This window comes from Lagenorhynchus albirostris, chromosome 2 (genome assembly GCF_949774975.1).
Source record: "Lagenorhynchus albirostris chromosome 2, mLagAlb1.1, whole genome shotgun sequence".
NCBI classification, from domain to species: Eukaryota; Metazoa; Chordata; class Mammalia; order Artiodactyla; family Delphinidae; genus Lagenorhynchus; species Lagenorhynchus albirostris.
This window is the reverse complement of record NC_083096.1, coordinates 48301036-48326968: the sequence shown is the minus strand read 5'-3', so window position 1 is coordinate 48326968 and position 25933 is coordinate 48301036. Positions and strand designations below refer to the sequence as shown.

At 47.6% G+C, this 25933-nt stretch overlaps 1 protein-coding gene across 1 annotated transcript in view; it reads left to right on the top strand.

Moving 5' to 3' along the window:
• CACNA1E (calcium voltage-gated channel subunit alpha1 E) overlaps positions 1-25933 on the top strand; it is a 358420-nt gene that overhangs the window by 330960 nt on the left and 1527 nt on the right. Inside the window, exons 37-48 of the mRNA XM_060132060.1 lie at positions 508-599; positions 1140-1305; positions 5122-5249; positions 10628-10724; positions 12791-12896; positions 14009-14116; positions 15348-15448; positions 15725-15831; positions 19754-19865; positions 22323-22451; positions 23474-23654; positions 24608-24798. Of these exons, the coding sequence (XP_059988043.1) occupies positions 508-599; positions 1140-1305; positions 5122-5249; positions 10628-10724; positions 12791-12896; positions 14009-14116; positions 15348-15448; positions 15725-15831; positions 19754-19865; positions 22323-22451; positions 23474-23654; positions 24608-24798 (1518 nt within the window). The remainder of the gene's footprint in view (positions 1-507; positions 600-1139; positions 1306-5121; positions 5250-10627; positions 10725-12790; positions 12897-14008; positions 14117-15347; positions 15449-15724; positions 15832-19753; positions 19866-22322; positions 22452-23473; positions 23655-24607; positions 24799-25933) is intronic.

Sequence of the window (25933 nt, the reverse complement as noted above, 5' to 3'; positions counted from 1 at the left end):
TGCAAATTCCAGGACAACATCTGCCTATTTATCCTTTGTAAGGGATAAATCACATCTTCTGCAAATGCAAGTGTTCTCATCATTACCAGCTGAGACAGGAAGAGGGGAGCGGTAACTCGTTCCCTGCATGCCTATTATAGGGTAATGTCTTTGACAGACTGCTTGAGTACCATAGTGAGTAGGTATCACAGAAATAAAAAGACCAAATTAGGTGTGGGAGGAACTACATCTAAGCAGAATGGCTTTCAAAGATCTTGCCTTCTGCGGTCCTTGCAAGCATTCATCCTCTTTGCGTCACTGGAGAATATAACTCCTCCCGCATATCAGGCCAAGAACGTGGGGGTCTACCAGCCTTCCTGGGTTTTGAGTTGTCTGCTTCATGGTTAGGCCAGTGGGAGAAGCCACGCATGTGAATTCACCAAGCCTGCAGGTACATCTAATATCCTGCACTGGACACATCCCACCGCTCAATAATGCTCAGGGCTTTCTGTTGTTTTTCTCATCCAGGTCTTTGGAAACATAAAATTAGATGAGGAGAGTCACATCAACCGGCACAACAACTTCCGGAGTTTCTTTGGGTCCCTCATGCTACTCTTCAGGTACCTGGATCCGTAACTGTGGTGGCTGGAGCTCTCCTGCGAGAGAGAAACAGTCGGCCTGCCTCTTCCGCCCGTTCCCCTTTGTCTCTGCTCACAGGATAGACAGTGAGATGAGGGCGGAAGCAGGGGCAGGATGTCCGAAAAACTGCTCCGATGACTTGACTTTAGAACGTTTCCTCCACATCTTTGACTCAGTAGTCAATTTGCAAAATGCAGTTTCAGCACATCCTCCAGGGCTTTGAGAAGGGGAAGGTGAGGGTGGATTGCAGGCCAGATTCCATTTAAGGGCTGAAACCACGGATGACCAGGTTTACGTGGGGTCTTAGAGAGTCCCGCTGCCCTCTCTACCACTGTCAACAGAAGATGGAGAGGCAGTGGGTGAGGTGGCAGAGCCCAGGAGAGACCTCACTGGTACTCTCCATCGCACTCGAAGGAGGCTGAGCATAAGAGGAACCTAGATGAGTGAGTCGGGAAGAGTGCTGAGGAGAGGTTAGGACACGCAGACCTGCTGCTACTAACCGAGTTGTCTTTTGGGCTCAGGAGTGCCACGGGTGAGGCCTGGCAGGAGATAATGCTGTCGTGCCTCGGGGAGAAGGGCTGTGAGCCTGACACCACCGCACCCTCAGGGCAGAGCGAGAGCGAGCGCTGTGGCACCGACCTGGCCTACGTGTACTTCGTCTCTTTCATCTTCTTCTGTTCCTTCTTGGTGAGCAGCAGTGTGCTCTTGGCTTGAGATGTGGCCCAGTCCCCCCCTCTGATAAACAGACGAGAGGTTTCCTTCGGTGTACATTCCGCCACGAACCCTAGCCCATGATGAGAAATAGGCCTCCTCACGGAGGCTCTTGGAGGCCAGGGTGGGTGACTTTCCATGGCTGAGAGATGTCTCTGCTGCTTCTAGGCGAGGACTGTGTGAGAAGAGCTAATTAGGGGAGTAGGTAGGGTTCCGTGAATAGAGTATTGAATATCACATTGAATCAGTTGTGACCCAGAATGAATCTTTCTCTTCTGTATCTCCGGTATTTTATCTCACAAGCAGGGCTCAGAATCTTTTATCTCTCCTTTGGAGACCTTTGAACTGTTTGAGAAAACGTACTTTGAAACTGTAAGGGGATAGCATTCATCAGAGTAGGATGATGACAATATACAATGTAGTAGATGCGGTTCTCTCTCATGTCGCTACGTTTGGTGACAGTTGGCCAGCTTGATAGACATGAAAGGATATGACTGCTTTAGGCATTAGTAAATATTGAGTAATATACGTGCCACACGCCCACCTATAAAATAGTGAGAAGCCCTAGGTGCCTTCTTAATTCTTTCTTTGGGAGAAAACATGACTCAGCACAGCAGCGTCCAGAAATCTCTACCCTGCACAATCACACGAGCGGTGATAAAGAGAAGAATGGGCGAGGTGCTACCAGATCACTGGAAGGGTCAGTCTGGCGTTTCTGGCCACCCTGACGTCCCTGGGCTCGGCTTCACTGCTGATGCCACCAGCTACACAGAGAATCTAAAACGAAAGCAATGCCACTTAAAAGTGGTCAGCTTCATGGCTGGGAATCCCAGAGTGAATTGTTTGGTGTCCAGGAATTTCTACCTCTTTAAAGTGATCCCAAGGGGACTTGCCATGTGTCCAGCTGTCGGGTGTGGGGAAGTGGCTAACACACAGACTGGTAAGGGTGGTGGGCAGGCCGACGTAGCAGGGGTTGAACTGACCGGAGACTTGGGGAGCCCACACTGGCGTTGTTGCTGTTCTAGCCTTGGCCAAGGCACCTTCCCATTTGTGGCTTCTGTAAAATGGGAAGAAAAAGTACTTGCTGATAAGAGTATTATTGGTATAGTGAGCTGATACATGTGTTCCTTCTCGTGGATGTGAAAGGTTTTTTGATGAAGAAAGAACAGAAAATATTATCTTATTTAGGAATAGGGAAGTATAATCTATAATGAAAATAACCAAGGAAATTTAGAATGATGATATAAATTGGAGCTTTTTGTTTATTCATTCCTGTATTCAGCACATTTTTACTGAGTGGCCATTAAAAGGTTCACACTGAGCTAGACACTGAGGTGAAGCCGTCAGCGAGTTTCAGTGCATCCGTCACCTAGAACTGAAAGGTGAAACTCATACAGGAGTATCAGTGCTTATCATAGGGGGAAGTGGAGATATAGAAGGCCATGCAGACATCTCCATTTTATCCTTCATCATTTAAGTGTTTAATAAATATTTCAAAAGAAACCAAAGATATAACTGGAAAATTAATTAGTGACCATAAAGGTACTTTTAGAATTTTGAGATAGAGGCTACTGCATAATTCACATTAATGTTATTTTTATAGAGGCTATATTCAGTATGAGATGATCTGCTTTCAAATCTCAGCCCGACACTGACTCTGTGACCTTGGGCAAGTCACACAGCTTCTCAACTCAAGCCAACCACTCTAGAAAGATTTACCGGTGCGTTGGGATGTGCCCAGCTATGTGCTTGGAGCTAAAGAACACAGATGTGTCTAGGAAGCACTTGTGTCCTTGAAAGGCTGGTGGTAATTAAACCTGCTGCACGAAAGGTTAGAGCAAGCATTAAACGTCTGGTAGGTGTGAATACGCACACGACGCTATAGAAGACTATGCAAATGTAAAGCAATAATAATACAAATAGTTTTTGTTAACACTAATAATAATTAGGATGCAGCCAGCAGTCTCTGTTGCAGAGAAGACTCCCAGCAACTCCATCCTGCAGGCTTTGTCTTTATCCTCTGTATCCTGTCTGCATACCTGGCACCTCCACCCACCCAGCCACTTAACCTGGGAATCAGCAGCAGAGGCTCCTGTTCGCTCACCTCCACAGCCAATTCATCTCTGTCAGGCAAGGTTCTTTCCCTTGCAAGTGGCAGAAAGTCCAGCTGCATCCGACCTAAGCAAAAAGGGATTTCATCGGCTCATATAAATGAAGGGTCTGGCAGGACAGGCTTAAGCAAGCTTGATCTGGGGCTCAGATGACATCCCCAGGCCCAGGTTTCCTTCTTTATTGTCAGATCTCTTCTCCAGGCTTCTGCATGTGAGCTCTTTTCTCCAACAACTCCAGTCCTTGGCTCCAAGATGGCTGTAGCAGCAGCTGTATACCTCACTCCCCACGTATTCAAGGCCAGCAAGGAAGAACAAGTCTCTTGCTCAGAAGATTCAATGCCATTTTCTTGGCCTTGATTGGCTTACCGGTCACTGTAGCCCAGGGAGATGGGATTCAATGGCTGGTTGAGGCCTGGGTCATGGTGGTGCCCCACTAAACCATATTAACTGGGAATAGGTAAAGGGTGTGTCCCCAGGAGACCGGAAGTACAGTATATGGGTGCTGGATGGCCAAGAAACAACGAAGAAGTGCTGTTCGCTGTGGTCGAGGCCTGTTGAGTCCACCTCCTTAAACTCTCTATCCAGGCTGCTGTCTGGCACTGGCTTAGTTCAGGAGCAACGCAAAACTCTCTCCCTGGTCTGCCGCCCACCTTCCACACCTTCCACATTGCGACCAAGTGTTCTTTCTGAACGCACATAGACCTTGGTCTCTCTCCTAGTTTAAACCCCTTTAGGGGTTCCTGTTGCTTCCTGTTGCTGGATAAGATTATATAGAGCTCCACTAGCTATAGCCCACAAGCCAAATCCAGTTTCCCACTTGTTTTTCTATGGCCCATGAGCTAGGAATGATTTTTACATTTTTCAATAGTTGAGAAAAAAAATCAAAAGATGAATAATATTTCATGACATGAAAATTATATGAAATTTGAACCCATACTCCTTTTTGTCCCTGCTGTACATGCTTCTTTCATGGCTCTTAAAAAAATCTGTAACCTTTGTATGTTTCCAACACATCACAGTCTCTGCTAAATACTAAATGTCTTTAAGAATATTCAAGTAACAACATCTAGTGAACGCCCGCTATGCCTTAAGCAACGTGCTAGTTATGGAAATGTATCTCGGACCAGACCTTTCTTAACTCCCACCACCAGCACCTGGAGCTCTGTCTGGAACACAGTAGGTGCACAATAAATGTTGTTGAACAAATAAGTGGGAGAACAGGGTCTTGGAAGCACTTAAGAGCCGTGAACAGCTTCAGGTTGTCGCACAGTGAGCCCTTCATCCGCTATAAGGCATCCCACCAGTTCTCTCACTGGCCGCTTTGGGGAGCAGGGGTTGGGGAGGGAGGCTGGCAGGGAGGCTTGGTGTCGGGCCTTGACTTCCTCTAGCCTTTGAGAACGTGTTGCTGCTGCTGCACTAATAATTAAAGAAATTTAATAGATAACAAAAGCGACTGAGGGGTACTTTGCAGATACAAAGTGGCAGAGGAAAGTGAAATCATAATGCACGCAGAAAGACATGTGTAGTTCAGTCGTGAAAATGCTGCGTTGCCTTCGGCAGGGTCAACGGTGCTTTGGTTAGGAGTTTCAGCCTCACAAACTTCTGAATTCTTTATTTGCCTTGAAGCCTGTTTTTCTGCTTTGGGTTTCTCCTAACTCCTCTTCTCCCCCTTGCCCTCCAGATGCTCAACCTGTTCGTGGCCGTCATCATGGACAACTTTGAGTACCTGACTCGGGATTCATCCATCCTGGGGCCTCACCACCTGGACGAGTTTGTCCGTGTCTGGGCAGAGTATGACAGAGCGGCATGGTGCGTAGGCCTCTCGGCGCCCCCCGTGAGACCCCTATCAAGGGCCTCTGGAGTTCTCAAGGAAGAGGTTGGAATTGGAGACACCCATGCTTGCTTGTTAGGGAAGGAGAGGAGATTCCTCTTGGTTGTGGCCCGTGGAAGAGGCCAGGTCCTCAGACTGGCTCTGGGATCGAGCCAGTTATGGACCACTTAGCTTCTTTATCTTCCTTTCCCCTCTCTTTCCTTCTGTGACAGGCTTTTCCCTTTCTTTGCCTATCTCAGTTCACAGTCTGCACCTCAGAGTGTTTGAGTCAGTCCCTAGAGGAGCTTCCAAAATGGTTAGTGGACCCCTCTGAGTCACCAGGGGGGTTGACAAGTGTTTTGGGGGCCAGCTGGACATCTGGCCACCATGGTCAGTGACATTCGTCTTTTCTCTATCTCATCCCTCTCAAAAGGTACAGTTTCAGATAACTCTGAAATTATATAAAAAAGCGAGCAAGTTATTCTTCTAACTGATTGCTTAAATACTTGTGGATTTTTATTGCATGGAACTGAGTTAGATGGCAGGAATTTGCGGGGATGACCTCCCTAGGTCTTTTTCACTTTCCAATAGTTCTCAAGTGATATTGTGCCTTCTGGGCTTTAAAGCAGAGGCTGGCAAACTATAACCCATGGGCTAAATGTGGCTCACTGTCTATTTTTGCAAATAAAGTTTGGTGGGGTTTTTGTTTTGTTTTGTTTTGTTTTTTTGTGGTACGCAGGCCTCTCACTGTTGTGGCCTCTCCCGTTGCGGAGCACAGGCTCCAGACGCGCAGGCTCAGGGGCCATGGCTCACGGGCCCAGCCGCTCCGCGGCATGTGGGATCTTCCCGGACCGGGGCACGAACCCGTGTCCCCTGCCTTGGCAGGCGGACTCTCAACCACTGCACCACCAGGGAAGCCCTGCAAATAAAGTTTTATTGGAGCACAGCCATGCTCATTTATGTACTGTCTATGGCTGCTTTCACACTACAAGGCAGAGCTGCATATTGTGACAAAGACAGCATGGCCCTCAAATTCAAAAATATGTATTATCTGACCCTTCACGTAAAAAGTTTGCTAATCCCTGATTTAGAGTTCAAAGGCAGCCTTTTGGTCCTCACAGTTGAAGACAGGGTAAGAGTGCTGTGAGCACTCACTCCATGGGAAGTTTTCTGTCCCAAGGTCATCTTAGTTTTAGGATCTTATCTCGCCAATCTATCCATTCTGGTCCCCCTCTGAAAATACTACAAGAAATTCCATCCTTCATGGGAATGGACCACGTTGCTTCCACCTGGAACTACTTCATAATCTAAGACTCTTCCCAAATCTGTCCTCCTATGAGGCTTGTTGAACTTGGGTCACTGCTTTAGATGTTGAAAGAGTGAATCAGAATTCCTCTTCCCCTCAGTAATTATTAATGACTTAGCACAGAGTTCTCTAAATCCATTCCTGTTACGATGGCTGAGCAATGGCTTGTACTTTCTGGGCCTTCTTTCTAGTAGGATAGGCTGCTTTAGAATGCAGTGGGCACTGTGTTACAGGGGAATGCAGCCAGGCCTGTATCTTGTCAGCTCTGTGGCCTTGGATAAGTCATTCAACCACTCTGAGCTTCCACATTTGTTGTATAATAGTGGTAATGATCCTACCTACCTTGAAGGCTGGTTGTGAAGAATATATTAAATCATGTATTAACTGTTGTTATAATTAATTACCATATGGGAAAGAAAATATGAAAAACTGGTGTCTGTAAAGCTGGATGGCCATGGGATCGGGAGACCAAGAAGGGACCTCTTCACTCACCTGAGAGAGGAGAAAGCAGCTGCTAGCAAAGGAGTTCATGGCTCACCTATAGCCTCACTCAGGTGCCCTTGGCTCTCAGAAACCCCAGCTTCTTGGGGTTCACATTATTTTGGGACCCAGGTGCCTTGGGCATTAAACATGCTGCTCCCCAGTTCTTCCATCTGCTGGGAAGAACAGTTGCACGAGAACTAACCATGAGACTCAGACGCATGAGCTGTGAAAGAGCAAAAAGACCAAAGAGAACCTCTTGTGTCTACTTTGAAATTCACAGCGTAACTTGTCCTGGTTTTAGTTTTACTGGCCTTCTCTATGAGATGAGAGGGTAAACTAACCAAGGTAAAGTAAACCGATGTCTTCAAAAAGGAGACAGACAGGTTGCAGAGCACATCAGCCTGTAGACAGCAGGACCAACGCACCCACGTCCCATCCACAATGAGAAACAAAAGAACACGTGGTAAAATGAACCTCCCCTTAAGAGTCAAGAGACCTGGAAGTACGGCAAAGCTGCTGTTTGGAAGAAGAGGAGGAATCAACAGCAAAATCAAGAAAAGATTAGGAAGAGTGACACTGGGGCAAAGTTGTAGTCTCGACATCACTGGCGAGGATTGGATGCTTGGAGGTGGAGAGTGCGTGCTCGTCATTTCCGGTGGAAGCCCTGGTCTGTACCAGGATGTGTCCAGACCCTCAGATCCCTGGCCGTTGCTGACTTGTTCTGGCCCCTGAGGGAGCAGATGCTTTAGCCACTGAAAATGAATCAACTGTTGAGTCTGTCCTTTACACAGGAAATCAGAATTCTCTAGCAGGCTCTGTGAAACGGGAGTGATAAGATAGGTCACAGTGTTCCTGGAATTCTGACTGGATCTGACCAAGCTGCCTATGGGCTGGGTTGCAGGAGCAGGGCTGGCGGGAGAGCATTTCGGCTCCCTTGCAGGCTGCTTTCTGAGCACAGATCCCGGCAGGCTCCAGCCAAATTGAGAAGAGTTTGCCCAAGCAGAACTCGGGGAAAAATCTGCCACAAAGAGAAGCAAAGCCCTTTGCAAATTCCCTCATGCCAACTGTGCTCCTTGCTAATTAGCCTAATGGGAAATTTCTTTCTCGCACTCTGTAGAAGGAGGTTGACTTTCCCACTGCCCTGACAAGTGGGTCTGACTGTGATCCGTGTCTGTGTAAGCAAAGGGTTCTGCAGTCTGCTTCACGGCAGCCTGGTGTCTGCTCTTGGTGGCAGTCAGAGGTATTTGTGAATTGGTGGGCTTTGTTCTTAGAGGCCTAGCTGGACCCAGGCTCCACTTTCTGCATCTGGTCAGGTATAGGCCCAACAGATATCTCTGGGTGCTCGTGGCCACTAGGCATTGAATGAGCTCTGATTCCTTAGAAAATTCGAGGCAGTGCAGTTTGCAGTGATGGTTCTCTGATACTTACCTCGCTGTTTGCAAGGTGGTGGTTCTCTGATGCTTTTCGTCCTCAGTCTCTCCTAATCTGGCTTTGCTGGGCCCAAGGAAAGCAGCTGCCCTTCCTCCTCCAGCCATCCCCTTCGTGGCTAGGCTGTCGTTTCTCTCCTACCCTTCTCTGAGTGTCCTATTAACCCACCTGTGCTTCCTTTACAGCGGCAGGATCCCGTATAAGGATATGTACAAATTAGTGCGGGTGATCTCGCCACCTCTGGGCCTGGGAGAGAACTGCCCCTACAGGGTGGCTTGCAAGGTTTGCCTCCGGTCCCCAGCTGTGACCATGACCATGACCGTGACCGGCGGCGGGGTGCAGCCTCCAACCCCCCTCCTCTCCGTTCTGCTCCACCACCACTGCGCCACATGAGGGAACCTTCATGTTGCTTTCCTTTGAGTTTAAAGAGGTCCAAACCCTCCCAGAACCAGCAGCTGTTACACAAGGAAGAAGGGAACGTTTTGGGGGGACGGCGGATAAAAAAAGAGTTAAGGACTTAATAACGGAGGCTGCTTTGACCTCTGTTTTCTTCACATGCACACACTCATTCATGCACGTATAACACACACATTCTCCTCTCTCTCTTTCTCACTCCACCTTAATCTGTGGATTTAACCAGAGGGACCTCTCCCTCCTCCAGAGAATGCAGAAATCTTTTGAATCCAGCAAGGAGTTCTGGTTTCTTTTCCCTGGAGACAGAGAGCCTCCTTTTAGCAGACTAGTAGCATCATCCCATATACGGTGTAGAAAAGTGTGATTCTAGCCATGCCTACCTCTGCCCAGCTCTGGGTAGTTTGGCCACAAGCAATTATAAAAGCTATAGGACGAAAGGGAGGTGAGAAATAATAATAAAAAAAATGAGGGCAGGAGGGGAGGATAAGTCAAGAAGGCAAAGAGGATAGAGTCGGTGGGAGAATTTAATAGCTCAGAGGGTCTGGGAAGGTCCCAGCAGAGGACGAGGGCTCGGAGCAGGTTTCTTGCTTGAGGGTCCCGCCGTGTATTGTTGGAGGCACCGAGAGCTCTGTTGTAACTGCCGAGTCACTGTTCGTTTGTGAGACCAAGGACGTTGTTCAGGGGCACACAGGACCTCCCTCTTCGACTAGCACAGTGGCTCCACCCAGTCCCTGTCCAAGGCCAAGCCCACTAGATAAGGAAGTCTCTCCTGGTGTTACAGGAGGGATGCGCGGGCTCCCGGGTGCGTAGCACAGTCTGGCAGCCGGAAGACGACTTAGGCCCAGGAAGATGCCAGGCTGGGCGATGGGAAGGAGATGGCCTGGGATGGTGACAAGTGATTCCCATACTCAGGAGGCCGAACAGCTGCCTCTGCAGAGACTCTTTAAACTCCACCCTGGTGAAACCTGCAGCCGCATGTGGGAGAGCCGGGGAGGGCAGCATGGCATGCGAGATGCTCTTCCTCCTCCTGGTTTTGTTTCTTCTGTCCCCAGCATGCCGTCGCCCCCGGGGCATGCCGGGGCACAAAGAGCACTCTTGCCACCAGAGCCAGGTGGAAGCAACGGGCCGACTCTGCCCAGCAGCCGTAGCGCAGCACTTCCAGCGCGAGCCGCCGTCTCCTGCTGCACTCACACCACAGAGGGGGATACACGATGCTCCGCCTGCGGGTTCAGAGCAGGAGAAAGGCCTGACTTCCAGGCCAGCACCCCCGTCCCCAGCCGGGGCCAGAAATCCTAACCCACGGCTGGAACACCGTCTATCTGGTTTATACCACTCTCACACAGCCCTGGGAATTGAAGACAAGCTTGTGTTGGATGGGGGATGGATGAGTTGAACAGAGAGGTAGGGTGATGCTCATCCTGGAGGAGAAAACCGGTCCCTGTGACAGCCGCGCAGAGAGACCAAAGGCTGCCGCCACGTTCCCGGGTCTGTGTTGGGTGTGCTATAAATCCGCACCAGGATGGAGACACGTGTACGACTTGCCTTGATTAACGGGTTTCCTGTTCTTTTCCTGTCTGTCCATTTTGTTTCGTTTTTCTTCTCCTGTTTTCTGTACTCTTTTGTTTGTTTGTTTTGGCTCCCCGGGAATGCCTGTTCTCCTCTCCTCCCTGTCTGCATCCTTTCCCTGCCACCCTCCCTGCCCTGCCACCCTGCCCCCATCCCCACTTACCACCCCGCCATGAGCAGTGGCCGCATCCATTACACTGAGATGTATGAAATGCTGACTCTCATGTCACCACCGCTAGGCCTCGGCAAGAGATGTCCCTCCAAATTGGCATATAAGGTAGACCACCTCTTCCTTTGTTCTGGGCTAGTGACCAGCAGGAAATGGGCGCCAGCTGTGGGGAGGTCAGAACGTGGGGAGGAAGCCGGGCTGGGGAGGGAGAGGAGGGAACCAAGGAAAAAAGGAGTGATGAGATGAAAAGGTCATGAAACTTCACAGAAGGGGTGAAGTCCTGAATCGATACGCAAGGTGGTGTGTAAGACTATTCGCCGTGGGTTTTTTTTTTTTAATGTTATTCTGTTTCTACAAGTGTGTGGCTTCTTGTGAGTGGGTTACTAGAAAGGAAGTGTTAAGTAGCATGTTTCCTTCTAGAGAGGGCAGAGTGGTGGGCTGTGGAATAGCATATATGGGCAAGAAGAAAGCCTGCAGCGAGACAGCTATCAGAGCTTATAAAAAAAATCTTCCATCAGATAAGCTAAGGAAATAATGCAGAAATTCCTCTAAACATGGTTCAAGAAGAAATTTTTAGGAGAGAGGAAAACTCTTAACAAATTTCTTCCTCCATGACGTAGGGAGGAACGATGGCATGGTTCCTTCTAGGTACGAAAAGAAAGAGGAACGGCAACCTCCATCCCATGATACGTGATGAAGGATGCAGCTCCCTTCCCCATTAGCCCAGCTACCCGTTTTTCCTGGCAGTTCAAAGGAAAGGGTGATGATGGACACAAGTTGCATTCAGCATTAGATTTGCCTTCTTGGCATGACTATGGGTGGACTCCCCTCGGCTTGCTTAGGACAGCATTGTGCCTTGGGAGTCAACTGCCATTGGGGTGTTCAAGAGCCTTGGGGCCTGAACTTTTTCTCCACAATGGATAATAGTTACTGCTAATTCCCCATTGCTGTTTAGACTGACCCAGAACTCTGGAGCTCTTTCGTTCACCTAGGAATACACCCTAGCAATGTCGCCACTTCTCTAGAAGCCTAAAGAAGTGGGAGAGAGATGGAAGTCAGATACAAACAAGAAACTGGCCTTACACTCTAAGACACCGTGTTTGTGGCATCACGTTAAGCAAGATGTTCCAATGGAGTTTTAGAAACCCTGTCTTAGGAAGAAACACTTGCCTTCCTGCTAGGCTGGTGGTTCTGTTGGAGGACCTTCTCCTGCTGCTACCTCCAAGTTGAAAGCTCCAGAGAGCATCTCATTGGAATGGGGGGGGGCCATTAGGGACCCTTGTCCACCCCACTACATGGCTCCTCCTTTGAAGCTTAGGGGCTGGCATCCTTTTTGCTCACGATTCCACATCTAACGGTACTGGGTGGTGGAATGTGGCCCTAAGTTCTTTGAATTTCTGGGGTGAAGCTCAGTGGGAGAAGGGATGTGGGGATTGGAGGAAAAGTTAAAGAATTCCAAAAGCAAGATACTCTCTGGAAAGTGGATTTGGCCATTTCAGTTTGATCCCCTTCCTTTGGGTGAGGGGAACAAGGCCTGCCCACTCTGCTCCTGCCTTGATCACCCTTCTCTTCTCTGCTCTCCCCAGCCCTCTTCCCCTAGACCTTGTTTGCACTCTCCCACTTTTCCATTCTGCTCCACTTCATCTTTTGGATAAGCTGGACTTCTGCATGTTCAACCATGTGCTGGCAAATTTCATCTTTTAAAGACTCAAAAAGGGGGCATCAGGATGCATCTTTCAAGTCAGATAAGCAAAGCACAATCTCCCCCATGTGAGTTTTGGGGGGTATTCATGGGACAAGTGGAATTGTAGAGCAGCCCTGAAACAGGGAATGGAGTCACCTCACAGAGCTGACTCCTTCCCCTGAGCCACTGCTTCTAGGAATCCCTATTAAAGACATTCTTAGGACTGTGGAGGAGTCCTACAGAATGATTAGTCCCTCTTCCCTTGGAATTCGGCATCATTCCCTAGAAATAAACAAAGCAAAACAAAACAGCAGCCAATGAGCCTTAAGTGAGAAGCCGGGAGAGGGCAGGACTGGGACAGGGGACGGGGGTATCCTTGCCCTTCTTTTTTGTCTCTGCATTTGACCTCTGCACTTTTCCTCCCTTCTCACCAAGGTTTCTCTCGATATATTTTTTTCCTCCTGCTGTTTCTTTTCTCTCTTTCACACAGAGGTTAGTCCTGATGAATATGCCGGTGGCTGAGGACATGACTGTCCACTTCACTTCCACGCTTATGGCTCTGATCCGGACAGCTCTGGACATTAAAATCGCCAAAGGTCAGTAAGCTTAGGGGGGGGAAAAGATTCTGAAACAACTCACGCAGGGTGGCGCAGGATGGAAATGTCTGACCTTTCATCCCTCTGATGAGGCAGTGACCTGGAGATCAAATAGTAGGGTCCCTGTTTCACCTCTGAGCTACAGTAACTATTATATTTGCCCTTTCTTCTTGGGGAAATGAATGGTTTGATAATCACTAAGCCTCCTTTTGACTTCAACAGTATGTGATCTTTGGTGTCTGGCACAAAGTAGGCATTTTAGAAATATCTGTTGATTGAACAAATGAGTTTTGATTCAGTTCTTTTTTTTCTTTTCTTTTTTTCCCCCTTATGTGGTGCCTTTAACAACTAGGAAGGCTTCTGTGGCAGGTGCTGTCATGGCAGCATTTTGTTCCTTTTGATTTCTAATTCAGTGGTGTAGGAAAGAAAGGGTTTACTACTTGCAGATGGGCCTCCAGCTTCCTGCTCTTGCCTGACCCAAATCCTTTTTAAAATCAGGTCACTCGGGCTTCCCTGGTGGCGCAGTGGTTGGGAGTCCACCTGCCGATGCAGGGGACGCGGGTTCGTGCCCCGGTCCGGGAAGATCCCACGTGCCGCGGAGCCGCTGGGCCCGTGAGCCATGGCCGCTGAGCCTGCGCGTCCGGAGCCTGTGCTCCGCAACGGGAGAGGCCACAGCAGTGAGAGGCCCGCGTACCGCAAAAAAAAAAAAAAAAAAAAAAATCAGGTCACTCAGACTCTGGAGTCAGATCGCTGGAAGAACTGATACACGTATAAAGGCAGAGGAGGCTGGCTCGTGGCTCTCTGCATTCCCCCTTCTGATATACTGAGCAGCTGGGAGCCTCTGTGAATCAATGAGGAGGCTGATCTTGGTCCCAGGGCCTCGGCTCTCTGTGACAGGATATCCCTGAGTCACTGAAAACGGAGCCAAAATGTGTTCTGCTTCTTCAGCAGAAAGACCCAGTATTGCCAGGTCCACTGTCGCTAAGTACCAAGATCCCCTCTGAGAATATGACGTGCCGTGCTGACTCAGCTCCTGCCCCACCTCCTCCCTCCGTCCTTGTTATTTCTGTGTCTGTTCTGTTTTCGCTATTAATAAATGTATCTTGCCCTAGGTGGTGCGGACAGGCAGCAGCTAGACTCAGAGCTACAGAAGGAGACCCTGGCCATCTGGCCTCACCTGTCCCAGAAGATGTTAGATCTGCTTGTGCCCATGCCCAAAGGTGTGGGGTCTCCTCCAGGGTATCCTTGTCACTGTGGGCCCAGCACGCCAAGACCACACCCTTGGGGGGAACACAGAATGATCGAGGAGATAAGGGAAGGGTGCTCTTTTATTCTTAGGAAACAAAAATCCCTCACTTCTCAAGTTCCTTTTGTCATTAATTGAAAACAGTTTCTTTTTTTTTTTACTGAAGTATAGTTGATTTACAGTTGTGTTAATTTCTGCTATATAGCAAAGTGATTACATAATTAATTATATACATATATTCTTTTTTATATTCTTTTCCATTATGGTTTATCCCAGGATATTGAATATAGTTCCCTGTGCTATGCTAACCTTGTTGTTTATCCATCCTATATGTAATAGTTTGCATCTACTAACCCCAAACGCCCAATCCTTCCCTCCCCCACCCTCCCTCCCCTGGCAACCACAAGTCTGTTCTTTATGTCTGGGAGTCTGTTCTTTATGTCCGTGAGTCTGTTTCCATTTCGTGCCATATTTTAGAGTCCACATATAAGTGACATCATATGTTATTTGTCTCTTTCTGACTTAGTATGATAATCTCTAGTTGCATCCTTGTTGCTGCAAATGGCATTATTTTGTTCTTTTTTATGGCTGAATAGTATTCCACTGTATATATGTACCACAGCTTCTTTATCTGTTCATCTGTTGATGGACATTTAGGTTGGCTATTGTGAATAGTGCTGCTATGAGCACTGAGGTGTGTGTATCTTTTTGAATTCGAGTTTTGTCTGGATACATGCCCAGGAGTAGGACTGCCGGATCACATGGTAGTTCTAGTTTCCGTTTTCTGAGGAACCTCCACACTGGAGAACAGTTTCTTAAGATAGGTCACTGCGGTGGTGGATGAAACTTCTTGGCTACATAGCTCTGTCCTTCCACATAACACAGTTCAGCAAACCTTCAAGCCGTTGGGGAAAAGGTGGTGTTACTAAGAGATGGAAACCTAGACCATTCTGGGGGTGGGGAGGTGCTTACTAATGTGTTGCACATCATTGGTAACATCACCCTCCCTGGGTGGCCGTGGAAGCTCCCTGAGGCTAGACATGGGGACCTGTTCACTCTGTAGCCTCAGTGCCTGGCACAGATGGAACCCTCAATAAATGTTGGATGGGTGGGTGGCCGAAGGGGCAAACCTGCTTCCTAGGTGTCCTCACTTTCCCCCCCGTGTCTTCTCCCTGTTCCCCTCCATGCCACACTTGTGTCTTCAGCCTCTGACCTGACTGTGGGCAAAATCTATGCAGCAATGATGATCATGGACTACTATAAACAGAGCAAGGTGAAGAAGCAGAGGCAGCAGCTGGAGGAACAGGTGAAGGTCAAGGACAGCGTGGTGGCTGGGTGGGCCCCTGAAGGGACAGGCCTGTGCATCCCTGGGGCACAGTGCCCTGCAAGTGCTTAGAAGCAGAGGTCAGGCTTTGCTTTGCAGGGTCCAGGAACCTCCCTAGGATCAAGGGATTAGAAAACCAGTGGGGCAGAGGTTCAGATAGTCAAACAGGGTATCAGTCGTATTCCTGTTTTACTCAAATGGTATTTTCCCCCCACAGTCATTTGAGTTCCTTTTTCCTCCTTTCCACTTTTAACACAGAAAAACGCACCCATGTTCCAGCGGATGGAGCCGTCATCTCTGCCTCAGGAGATCATTGCTAATGCCAAAGCCCTGCCTTATCTCCAGCAGGACCCCGTTTCAGGCCTGTGAGTATTACCAGAGGGTCCATGACTCCCCTGCTTGCATTGGAGTGTGCCATCGGGCAGACCCAGAAACTCATTGCCTAGAAGTGCCCGAGCTAATACTAACGCTGAGATGCATGGATGGTCCCCTCTCTGAGGGTGAGAAGACCACATGTTGTATCTTAAGATGGTTATTCAGCAGGGGTAATGGAAAAGCAGACTGAGCGTGTTTGGTGCCGTGGCCAGCTCCAGAGACAGGGAGCACTGTGAATGGACAAAGGAAGTAAGGGGCTGTATTAGTATCATCACTTTAGAGTGAACTCAGAGAGGTTCACTAAGTGGCCCAAAGCCATATGGCTGGTAGGAAGCTGAATGGGAATTTAAGTCAGTTATTTGCAAGCCCAGAGTCTTCCCACTACACTGTGTTATCTGTAATGAACAAAAAGAACCTTAAATCAGGCAAAACAATTTTTTGTTAATTTTCTATATTGAAAGTGGAAACAAAACCCTAATTAAGGCATGTGCCAATTCTTCCGAGTTGTAAGCCTTAGCCCCAACGTGGTCATTAGCCATAAAGGATCTAATGTAATATACATACTTCATTTTAATGCTTTCTTTCTCTCATCACAAGTGATGTACCCAAATGGTCCCTCTACCCAGCGTAAATGGCTTGTTGTCGTTGGTTATGATTAGTGACTTTTTTCCAGTCTAGCTCTCGTGGAACCAGTAAATCACTAACTATCACAACTTCAGTAATTGTCAGAGGAGTGAAATCCCAGGCTTAGGAATGAGCCCTCAGTCAGAATACCATTTGCAATCTCTCACGCCATAAATTTCTTTCTGCCTGTGGTGTTGGAGACCTGTTTTTGAAAAGCATTGTTTTCAAAGGTCACAATCCAACGCATTTGAAAAAGAAAAAAAACGACCAAGGCCGTCGGTCGTTTTTACAAAACATGTGAGGTGTTTAAATAGCAGGTATGGATTCTCCTGTCTACAAAAAAACAAGTACATGTTTATCTTTGGTCTGTGCGGGAAGGTGGTCAAGAGGTATGATTAGAGTACTAGGGACTACCTCCTTGGAAGAGTTTACAGTGTTTTTCAAGGGTCTTTGGCTTAGAAATAGAGGACACCCTCCACCATCTAGATCTGTTTTAGCCACAACAATTTGCTGTACAAATTAACTCCCATCATTGGACTATTCCAGCCTCTGTCCCATATGTTTATTAATTCATTCACTCATTGATTTGACCAATATTTACTGAGAGTCGGTGTGACCCAAAAACTGGCTCAGACACTGGGGATTCAGTCCAGATAATCACACAGTCCCCATGGACACAGTTCTTAAAAAAGAAATTACAAGAGTGATAAAGGTTAAAATGTGGAAGGGTAGGCTATTGTGACTCTGTGTAAAGGAGGCAACGCACGTAGTTTGAGGATTTGAGGAAGCTTCCCTGAGGAAGTAACATTTGATTGAGACTCAAAAGCAGGCACTTCAAGAGGTGAAATAAAGTAAAGTATGGTAAGTGTAAGGAACCTAAGAACTGTCATGATGGTTGGAGCACAGAGATATCGGGGGACGTGGCAGGTGATGGATTTGGAGGGGCCAGGATGTAGGGATACAGAGGTAGTTTACAGGCAGGATACAGAAGTTTAGTGTCATCCAAGGATAATGGGCGACACGATCATCAGAGTGACATGATCAGGTTTGGGCTTTCCAGAGATCATTCTTTAATCCAGTGTGGGCTCCGTGGATTGGAGGGAGGCAGTTCGAGAGATAGAACACCATTTAGTACGTGGCTGCAATTGTGAATATTGTGAGACTGTGGCTTGGACTAACAGGATAGAAATGGGGAGAGAGAATCAGACTTGAGAGGCAATTATTACACAGAACGGATAGGATTTGGTGATTGATTGATTTGCTACATGGTGTGAGGGACAGGGAGGAATCCAAGATGACCCTCGGGTTTCTGGTTTGAGCTTCTAGGTGGATGTTGGTCCACTTCCTGAAACGGAGATGCTGGTGGAGCAGCAGGCTGGTTCTTTGGAACAACTTGTGTTTCTAGAGCCCTGAATTGTTCAAGTAGAGATTGCTTTGGAGGTAGTGTGGTGGACGTGACAGGGCTCCTCTCTCATTGAGCTTACAGCTGGTAGAAAAACAAACATGAAACAGATTATCAGAAAAAAAACCACTTGTCATTTTTGATGATTTAATCACAGTTCTGGTGGGCGCTAGGATGGGGAAAAAAATACATTATGATCTGATTGCGTGTGAGAGCGACCTCTGACGAGTTTATCAGGTAAGGTTTCCTTAAGGAAGTGACTTTTAAGAAGAATTTTGAAGGATGAATTCAAAAACGAGTTTGCAAGGGACCGGGTGTTTGAGAAGCATCCTGCACTCTGGGGAACAGCCTTTATTCAAGTCCTGAGGCAGAAAGAAGCCTGGCACCTTCAACCAACTGAGAGAGAGGCCTCTGGACTCTCTCCTAATAACAGTGAGAAGCCAGACAAGGTTTTCAAAGTAAGAGGTTACTCAGGGTTCAAATTCTTCAAGTCTATAAGGTTGTTCAGTGCTTTTAAGTGTCCTGTCTACCTATTGGGGATCCTGGAGTTACTCATTTTCTGTAGGACAAAAGGGGGCCCATTTCCTATAGAGCAGTGCTTGTTTCCCATGGTTCTCAGGCCAAGGCACACAGAAGAAGATGATTGACATTTAAGCAGTCGTTTAAACGGCAGACTGCTCTCTAGCAGTTGTAACAATTCAGCTAAAGCCCTCACTAGCAGCGAGGGGACAGGTTGGGTGAAAAGTGTGTGCTTCCGATTTTCCCCTGTGATCCCAGTCTAACGGATTATTTTTCAGTAACTGGCAATCCTTGCTTAGGTCTCGGATTTTTCCACTGGATTCACAGTCATTAGCAGGAGACTCTGCAGTGGCTCTCTCCGGAGCAGATGGGACACTGGCAGAGACGGTGTCCCATCTCTCCCTCCTAATTCCACACCCACTGAGGGAGCTGCTGCCCCAGTCACTGACCACGTTCCTCTTCCCGTGATCAGGAGGCTCAGTCTGCATGCTGGCGTAGGTCAAAGAGGAACTGTTACTGCACTAGTAGCAATGAGTGGCGGCAGCAGCGCCAAGTTCTCGGGAAAGATTGGCTCCCTCTTTTTTTTCCTAACCAGCCCAGTGGATCCCATAGGCTGAGGGTGTCTTTCAGGTACCAAACCGTGGTTTAATAGCAGGCACACTGCAACAGCTCCCCATGCTTTTCGTTCAGAGGCCCCTAAACACTTGGCCAACTCTGCCCCTGTCCTTTTTTACCTCATCACCATTGAAGCATCCTCCTACATAGCCATCGACCCAGACGTTGTCACCTCTTTCACCTCTTCTGAAATCGTTCCATGCAGTTCATACACCAGCAGTGTCTGATACAGAGCAGTCCTTCAATAAATGTTCATGGCATTGAATTGTTTGGTTTGGCCAGGGATGTTGGCACAATAAAACCATATTCTGAGAGTGGAGGAAATTTTTTAAAAGACCATGACTGCTTAATATTTAAACAAACTGTTCACTTTAAACTATGGCATTTTTCTGCCGAATGGAGAAACTGAGCAGAAACAGGTTTACAATCTAGCATTGGTCTTCCATATGGCTGAGTGTGACAAATGATGTCATTTGTCACAGATATGCTAGTCGCCAGCAAAATGATGAATGGTTCCAAATGCAGGTTGAAAACAGTGGTTCCTCTTTTCCAATGCTTTTTTAAAAAAATTTTCTATTCTAGGGCCAGCCACCTGTAAGTTATCAGGCTTTCAAGCCAGCCAAGGCTAAAGGGTATTGCCCTTGCTGGGGAGGAAGTCTTGTCTGGGTGGGAATTGGTAATGACAACTACGTCATGACTGTTTCTCTTTCTCTTATGCACACGTTACCTCTGAACTTGGCATTGCTTTGCAGGAGTGGCCGGAGTGGATACCCTTCGATGAGTCCACTCTCTCCGCAGGAAATATTCCAGTTGGCCTGTATGGACCCAGCTGATGATGGACAATTCCAGGAACAGCAATCTCTGGTGAATGAATGAATTACATGACCTCAAAAATACTTCCTTGGTTTCCTGATCCCTCCCCCTCTCATTTTTCAAATTTTATTCCATAGCCTTGCTCCATCAGAAAAAAAACCTTTCTGATCGTCCAACCAATTACCCTGAAAGTTTCCTGCCATCTCCCCTTTCATAGCTGAGTTTCTCATGTTCTTTGACAAATGCTCCCTCTTCGGGTTTTACAACCCCAGAGGCTCCTTACCTGCTTCAGGAACTTATAATGCTGCAGGCCAAGCCCTCTTAATTTATGCCCCTGGGCATCAAATGGAGAAGCAGAAGTGACAAATGAAATCTTGCCTTTGAGAGGAAGCCTTAGGATGAATCATCATAAGAATGGATGGCACCAATGGATGACAGATGGAACTTTAGATTTTGATAATACAAAGCTAAAATGGGACTCCCAGAGATGATGGACTTTACTATTAGTTCAGGAGCCATGAGGTCAAGTTCCCTCTGGAGCTTAGAATTAAAATCCAGGTGGTTATTGGTCTGGAAAGAAAAAGGGTAAAACCCAACCTTTGCAGTAGTCTATATAGACAGCTTGTATTAAGTGAGTCCCATGTCACTTTGATTCTAATTCACCTGTGTTCTTCTCTCCCCTTCATTTTTTTCCCTGACCCCTCCCCACTGTTAGTGTACCCCAGCGCCTTCCTGAATGGATGTGTGGGTGGAGTGTGGGTGTGGCCTGCTTGTGGAGGGCATGTCTGATGGAATGGGTACCCTTCAGAGGGGAAAAGGGACTAATTGGTCCAGATAGTTTAATTCTAAAAAGGGCCTCTCGTCATTTTATGGCTTGCCTGGTGATGTGTCTGTCTGGTGAGAAAAATCTCAATCATGTGTCCTTTCTTTCACAGGGAGGCTTCATTACATCACCCTTTCTGCAGGTTTCCCAGGGCTGAGCTGTAGTGCCAGGACTTTTTGGATATATGTTCATCTCATTGTCAATACTGGTGTCTGTAATTCAATTCAGGTGTCAGCCCATGCTATACACTCACCACTGTGTACTCCTGCCCATCCTTTGGGGCTCCCTGCTCAACGTCCTGGGACATGGCCATGATTTGTGTGTGTGGGCGTGTCTTGCACCACCTCTGATACCCGTTGGCTGCAGTTGTTGTTACCACGTAGACTGCAGTGTTGTTATCACGTCTGTTTTGAGTCAGACCTGGGTGCTATAAAGAGCACATACTGCAAACACTGTAACTTCTTCAGGTGCACACATCATGTCCTTTGAAGGCAGTCCTCCCGTTCATACCAGGAACCACTCAGCCAAATGGTCATTGAGGCCAAGGGGGTGTCTCAGGCCCCCTTGCCTTTAATAGTACCCTACTCTCCTTTAATAGTACCCTACTCATAAACCCATGTTTTTAGGTGTCATTTCCTAAATGTAAAATGCTTTTTTTCTGGTATAATCTCCAGATGTCTAAGATATTCCTAGGTCTCTTTGTTGGGTGGCCCACGTAAACATTTTTAAAGCGGCTCTACTCTTTGCGCAATGACACTAGCTGTCTATACAGAGCGCGTACGTTTGCCAAACTAACATTCTTTAACCAGGAAAATTAAATGATTTGGGCACGACCCTAGAGATCTCCCATCCAACCTTCTTAAAGCTCTCAAGTGCTCTCATAGTCCAATACATACGGTAACCGAGCACTTGAAATGTGACTAGTCCAAATTGAGACGTGCCATAGGTGTAAAGTACATGCCAATGTCAAAGAAAGACTTGGTACCAAAAAATGTAAAATAGCTCATTCATTTTTTATATTGATTACATGTGGCCATGAGAATATTTGGCTATATTGGGTTACATAAAATCTATTAAATTTCATGCTTCTTTTCACTTTTTAAAATGTAATTACTAGGAAATTTTAAATGACATAAGTGATTTGCATTATATTTCTATTAGACTGCACTAGTCCAAAGCATTCCTGAAAGATGGCTACCCACCCCCCATTATTGGATGGTTTCAATCATAAGAAAGCTCTTAAAATCACGTGTCTTAAGGTTTCAGAAGATAAACCTGACACCGGAAATTGCTGACTTTCCTTAAAATAGTGATTTCTATTTAATTGACAAATGGCTTCTTCAGATTACAAGACTAAACCCCATACTGTCAACTTGCAGAAGGTAAATTTCACAAAGCTATAAAATCTGAAGCATTGCTCAGTGATAACTAAGATGATACTTAACCAGAAAAGGTGATCCTTATCCCTCAATCCTAGTTAGAGCTTTCTGTTTGGGACATCTGGTATACCACCTATGTGCACACATAGACACAAACATATATACACACACAACGGAGACCTTAGAGATGCAAGTGTCCCTTCTGAAAGCCGTTCTTCACATGGAGGAGGCAGAATCATCCCCTGGAAGTGAGAAGCAATGGGATGGAATCAAGTCCCACAAGCTTGGCTGTGTGTTTATTTCTAGGAGCCAGAGGTTAGTGAATTAAAAAGCGTGCAGCCCTCTAACCATGGCATCTACCTTCCTTCGGACACCCAGGAGCATGCGGGATCTGGGAGGGCATCCTCTATGCCACGCCTGACTGTGGATCCCCAGGTAAAACGCAACCACCACCCACCACATGCAGTGGCATCCTGGGCTGTATTGAATTGGTGGGTTACGAACACACATCTGATATCTTCAGGTGAGCCCTTGACCTGCCCCCACCCCTTCTCTATAAGCAAAACCTGGCTCACGGGCTTTCTCTACAGAGCCTGCTCCTCCACACCGTGTTTCCAATGAAACCCTAACCACAAGAGCCGAGCCAGCCAAAGGGCAGGCCCCCGGATGGGCTCAACATCCTCAAGACCCAACCAGCCATGCAAGAAATATTTTCCAGGATTTCCCCTGTGCATTTTTCCTCCTTTTCTCCTTTCCTGGTTCCTCTAGCGCATAGGCAGTTACGTACACACACAGCTCTGTGTCAGGACTGTCTGTCCTAACCAGTGCAGGCCACGCCTCATTTCTTTGTCTGTTTTCCTGGCTTTTTTCTGTCTGTCTGTCTTACATCAAGTTTTGACAGAGACAAGAAGTTTTTGTGGATCTGTTTTAACATCTGTGGCAAGTCAAAATGCCAGAGTTTAAGGTGGAGCTGGGGTGGGACTGATAGAGAGAGCGCAGTGCATTCTCAGGAGCTACTCATTTACAAGCTCTCCTAAGCTCTAGCGCTATAGGGTGGCGCCTTCCCTGAGGAGGGCAAAAAACAAGCGGCAAAGCCGTGCTTCTTTCGTGGTGGAGACTTTTTGACAGTTGCCCTCACTTGTTTCAAAGTGGCTCCAGGTTCACGGCAGGTCCTGGCTGAGTCTCCAGGGTAGATGGTTCTATGGGCAGCTTGCACAGGACCCTCAGCTCCTTGCTTTCCTGAGCGTGAAGAGGAGCCCTGCACCAGCCCAGTGACTATGTTAACGTAAAGACACTTTCTGGAACAGCCTCCTCCAGCTAAGGTCTGAGCAAAAGGGATTTATGGGAGATGACAATTTGCAGTCTTCAACAATCTCAGTCCTACATCTTCCTTACTTCTAGACCATTTCAGTAATTAATCCATACCTTGTGTTCTTCTGGGGGGCTCATGTTTCCAGGTGGTGACAGACCCTAGCTCCATAAGACGTTCATTTTCCACTATTCGGGAAAAGCGTTCAAATTCCTCTTGGCTGGAGGAATTCTCCATGGAGCGAAGCAGCGAAAACACCTACAAGTCGCGTCGCCGGAGTTACCACTCCTCCCTGAGGCTGTCAGCCCACCGCCTGAACTCTGACTCAGGTGAGGGAGTCTTCACCGTTTGCCTCTTTTCTGACGAGAACTGAAAGTCACAGGAACAGAATCTAGGTAAAGATGGGGTTGCGGAGAGTGAAGGAACAATGCTCCTTAACAAAGGGGGTTTCCTGTCTGACTCACATCGTGAAACAAAGCAACAAAACCCTCTCCAGTCATCACAAAGGCTGATGAGATTTCTTTCTTCCAGACCAGGGCTATAAAAATCATTAAAACAGAGTTTTCCCAAGGGCCTTCTACAAAACCACTCCACTGCCTTAGGGAAGCATTAGAGACCCCCTGGCGAGGGCGGAGCGTTACCCGCTAACTGCACTTCGACCCAGACAGTGCTACCTGGAATTGTTTTATGCATTTGAGTTTTGTTTTTTAAGGAAAAGGGTCATATTGATAGAAACAGAAAATCACTAGTCTGGTTCAAACTATTTTTACTAAGTGAAGAAACAAAGATAAAAAAGCAGTGACATGTCCCATAGCGTAGGGCCAGCAAGTGGCAGAGAGGGGACTAGAAGTGAAATCCTTTGACCTCAGTCCTAGGGCATTACAGTAACTGTGTTCACTTTGTTCATAGCAACTTCTTAATTCCCTCCTGCTAGTGCCGTTTTCCCTCTAAAAAGTTACACACCCATGTTTAGGACGTAGAGGATTCTTGGGCCACATTGCTGGCAGAGATTCTACCTGAATTGTATCTAGCGTAAATGGAAGAAGAGAGTGATTGCATCCTTGAATTTGCAAGTCTTTCCAGTGGCAGCTTGCACACTTACCTCTTCGCAAAAGGGTAATTTTCCAGTCTTTCTCTCCTTCTTCCCTTTCAGATCACCTGTTGACATGTCTGCAGAAGCCAGGGTCCTTGAGGGGCCTGGTCCCAAGCTGTAAGACTTATCTTTGTGTTCAGCGGCCGGGATGGGCAGAGTTACGATAGTTGCTTCTGTCCTCTCTCATAGGCCACAAGTCCGACACCCACCGCTCAGGGGGCAGAGAGCGGGGACGATCGAAAGAGCGAAAGCATCTTCTCTCTCCCGACGTCTCCCGCTGCAACTCCGAGGAGCGAGGGACCCAGGCCGACTGGGAGTCCCCAGAACGTCATCAGTCCCGGTCTCCCAGCGAGTGCAGGTCGCAGACCTCCAACAGACCGGTGAGCATGGAGAGGAAGCTGAGCCTCTGCAGAAGACAGGGAGGGGCGGGCTGTTAACATGAGGTGCAGAATGTGGGCATCCAGCACCCACACAGACCTCAGCTTCACAGAAAACTGCATCCACTGTGCATAGAGGTTAGCTTTTTACTTAACACTTGTGTACTCAGAAATGATACGGATTCACAGAAAACCAAAGAGCCCCCCAAGAAAGACAATGGTGTCTAGGGGTCATTCCATCTTGGTCCTCAGTATCCAGAGTTACAGAGTCACAACAAATAAGTTCATAAATATCTCAGGCAGATTTCAGAGGAAAGGATGGTTTTTTAGCCAGAAAAGCTTTGACCAGTCGTGTGACCCTTAATATTGGTGGGAATGGTGATTCCTCTCTCAACACAGGATTCAAAAGTCAGATCAATTCAACTTCATCTATCTAGCTTCCGGCCATCCCAAGAGGAAGAGCATCTCTCCTTCCGGCCAGTTACTGAAACGTCAGCCTAGGTCTAAGATACAACTACGAGGGCTGTGTGAAAACACTCTCTGGCCCTGTTTTCCTCCTGACTACCATCCCTCACTCCCTGCCCTACCTTGCTCCAATACTCTCGGAGTCCAGATGTGAGACCCATCGGCAGTGAGCAGTGGGCAAGAGGAAGGGCTTCCACAGCCAACTTTCAGACGCAGTTGAGAAGTTTACTTCTAGAGCAGTGGTGTCGAGTTGTAGTGCAGAACGGAGTCACCTAGGGCTTGTTATAAGTGCACGTTCCTGGGACCTCGAGGCTTCTGCTTCAGTAGTGAGACCCGCTGTAAGGTAGAACCCAGAAGTCTGCACTTGGAAGGACCCCAGAATCTCCCAGGAGATCTTGAGCATGTGGTTCCTAGGTTACACGCACACCTTAAGCCTCAACACCGAGCTGGAGGTCCATGTACCAACCCCTGGGCTCAGAGACCCTTGGGACTAGGTGTGTCAGGCCTGAACCAGCAGATAAGTGGGGAGCGGGTGTAGAAGCCAAGTTAGTCTTAGCACGCCACTGAAAACACAGATGCAAAAAGAGAAGATGAGGGAAGGTATTTGCCATGCCCTTAGATCCAATTCCCAAGAACGTTCCCCAGACAGAGCAACTCCAGAGCATTCGTTTAC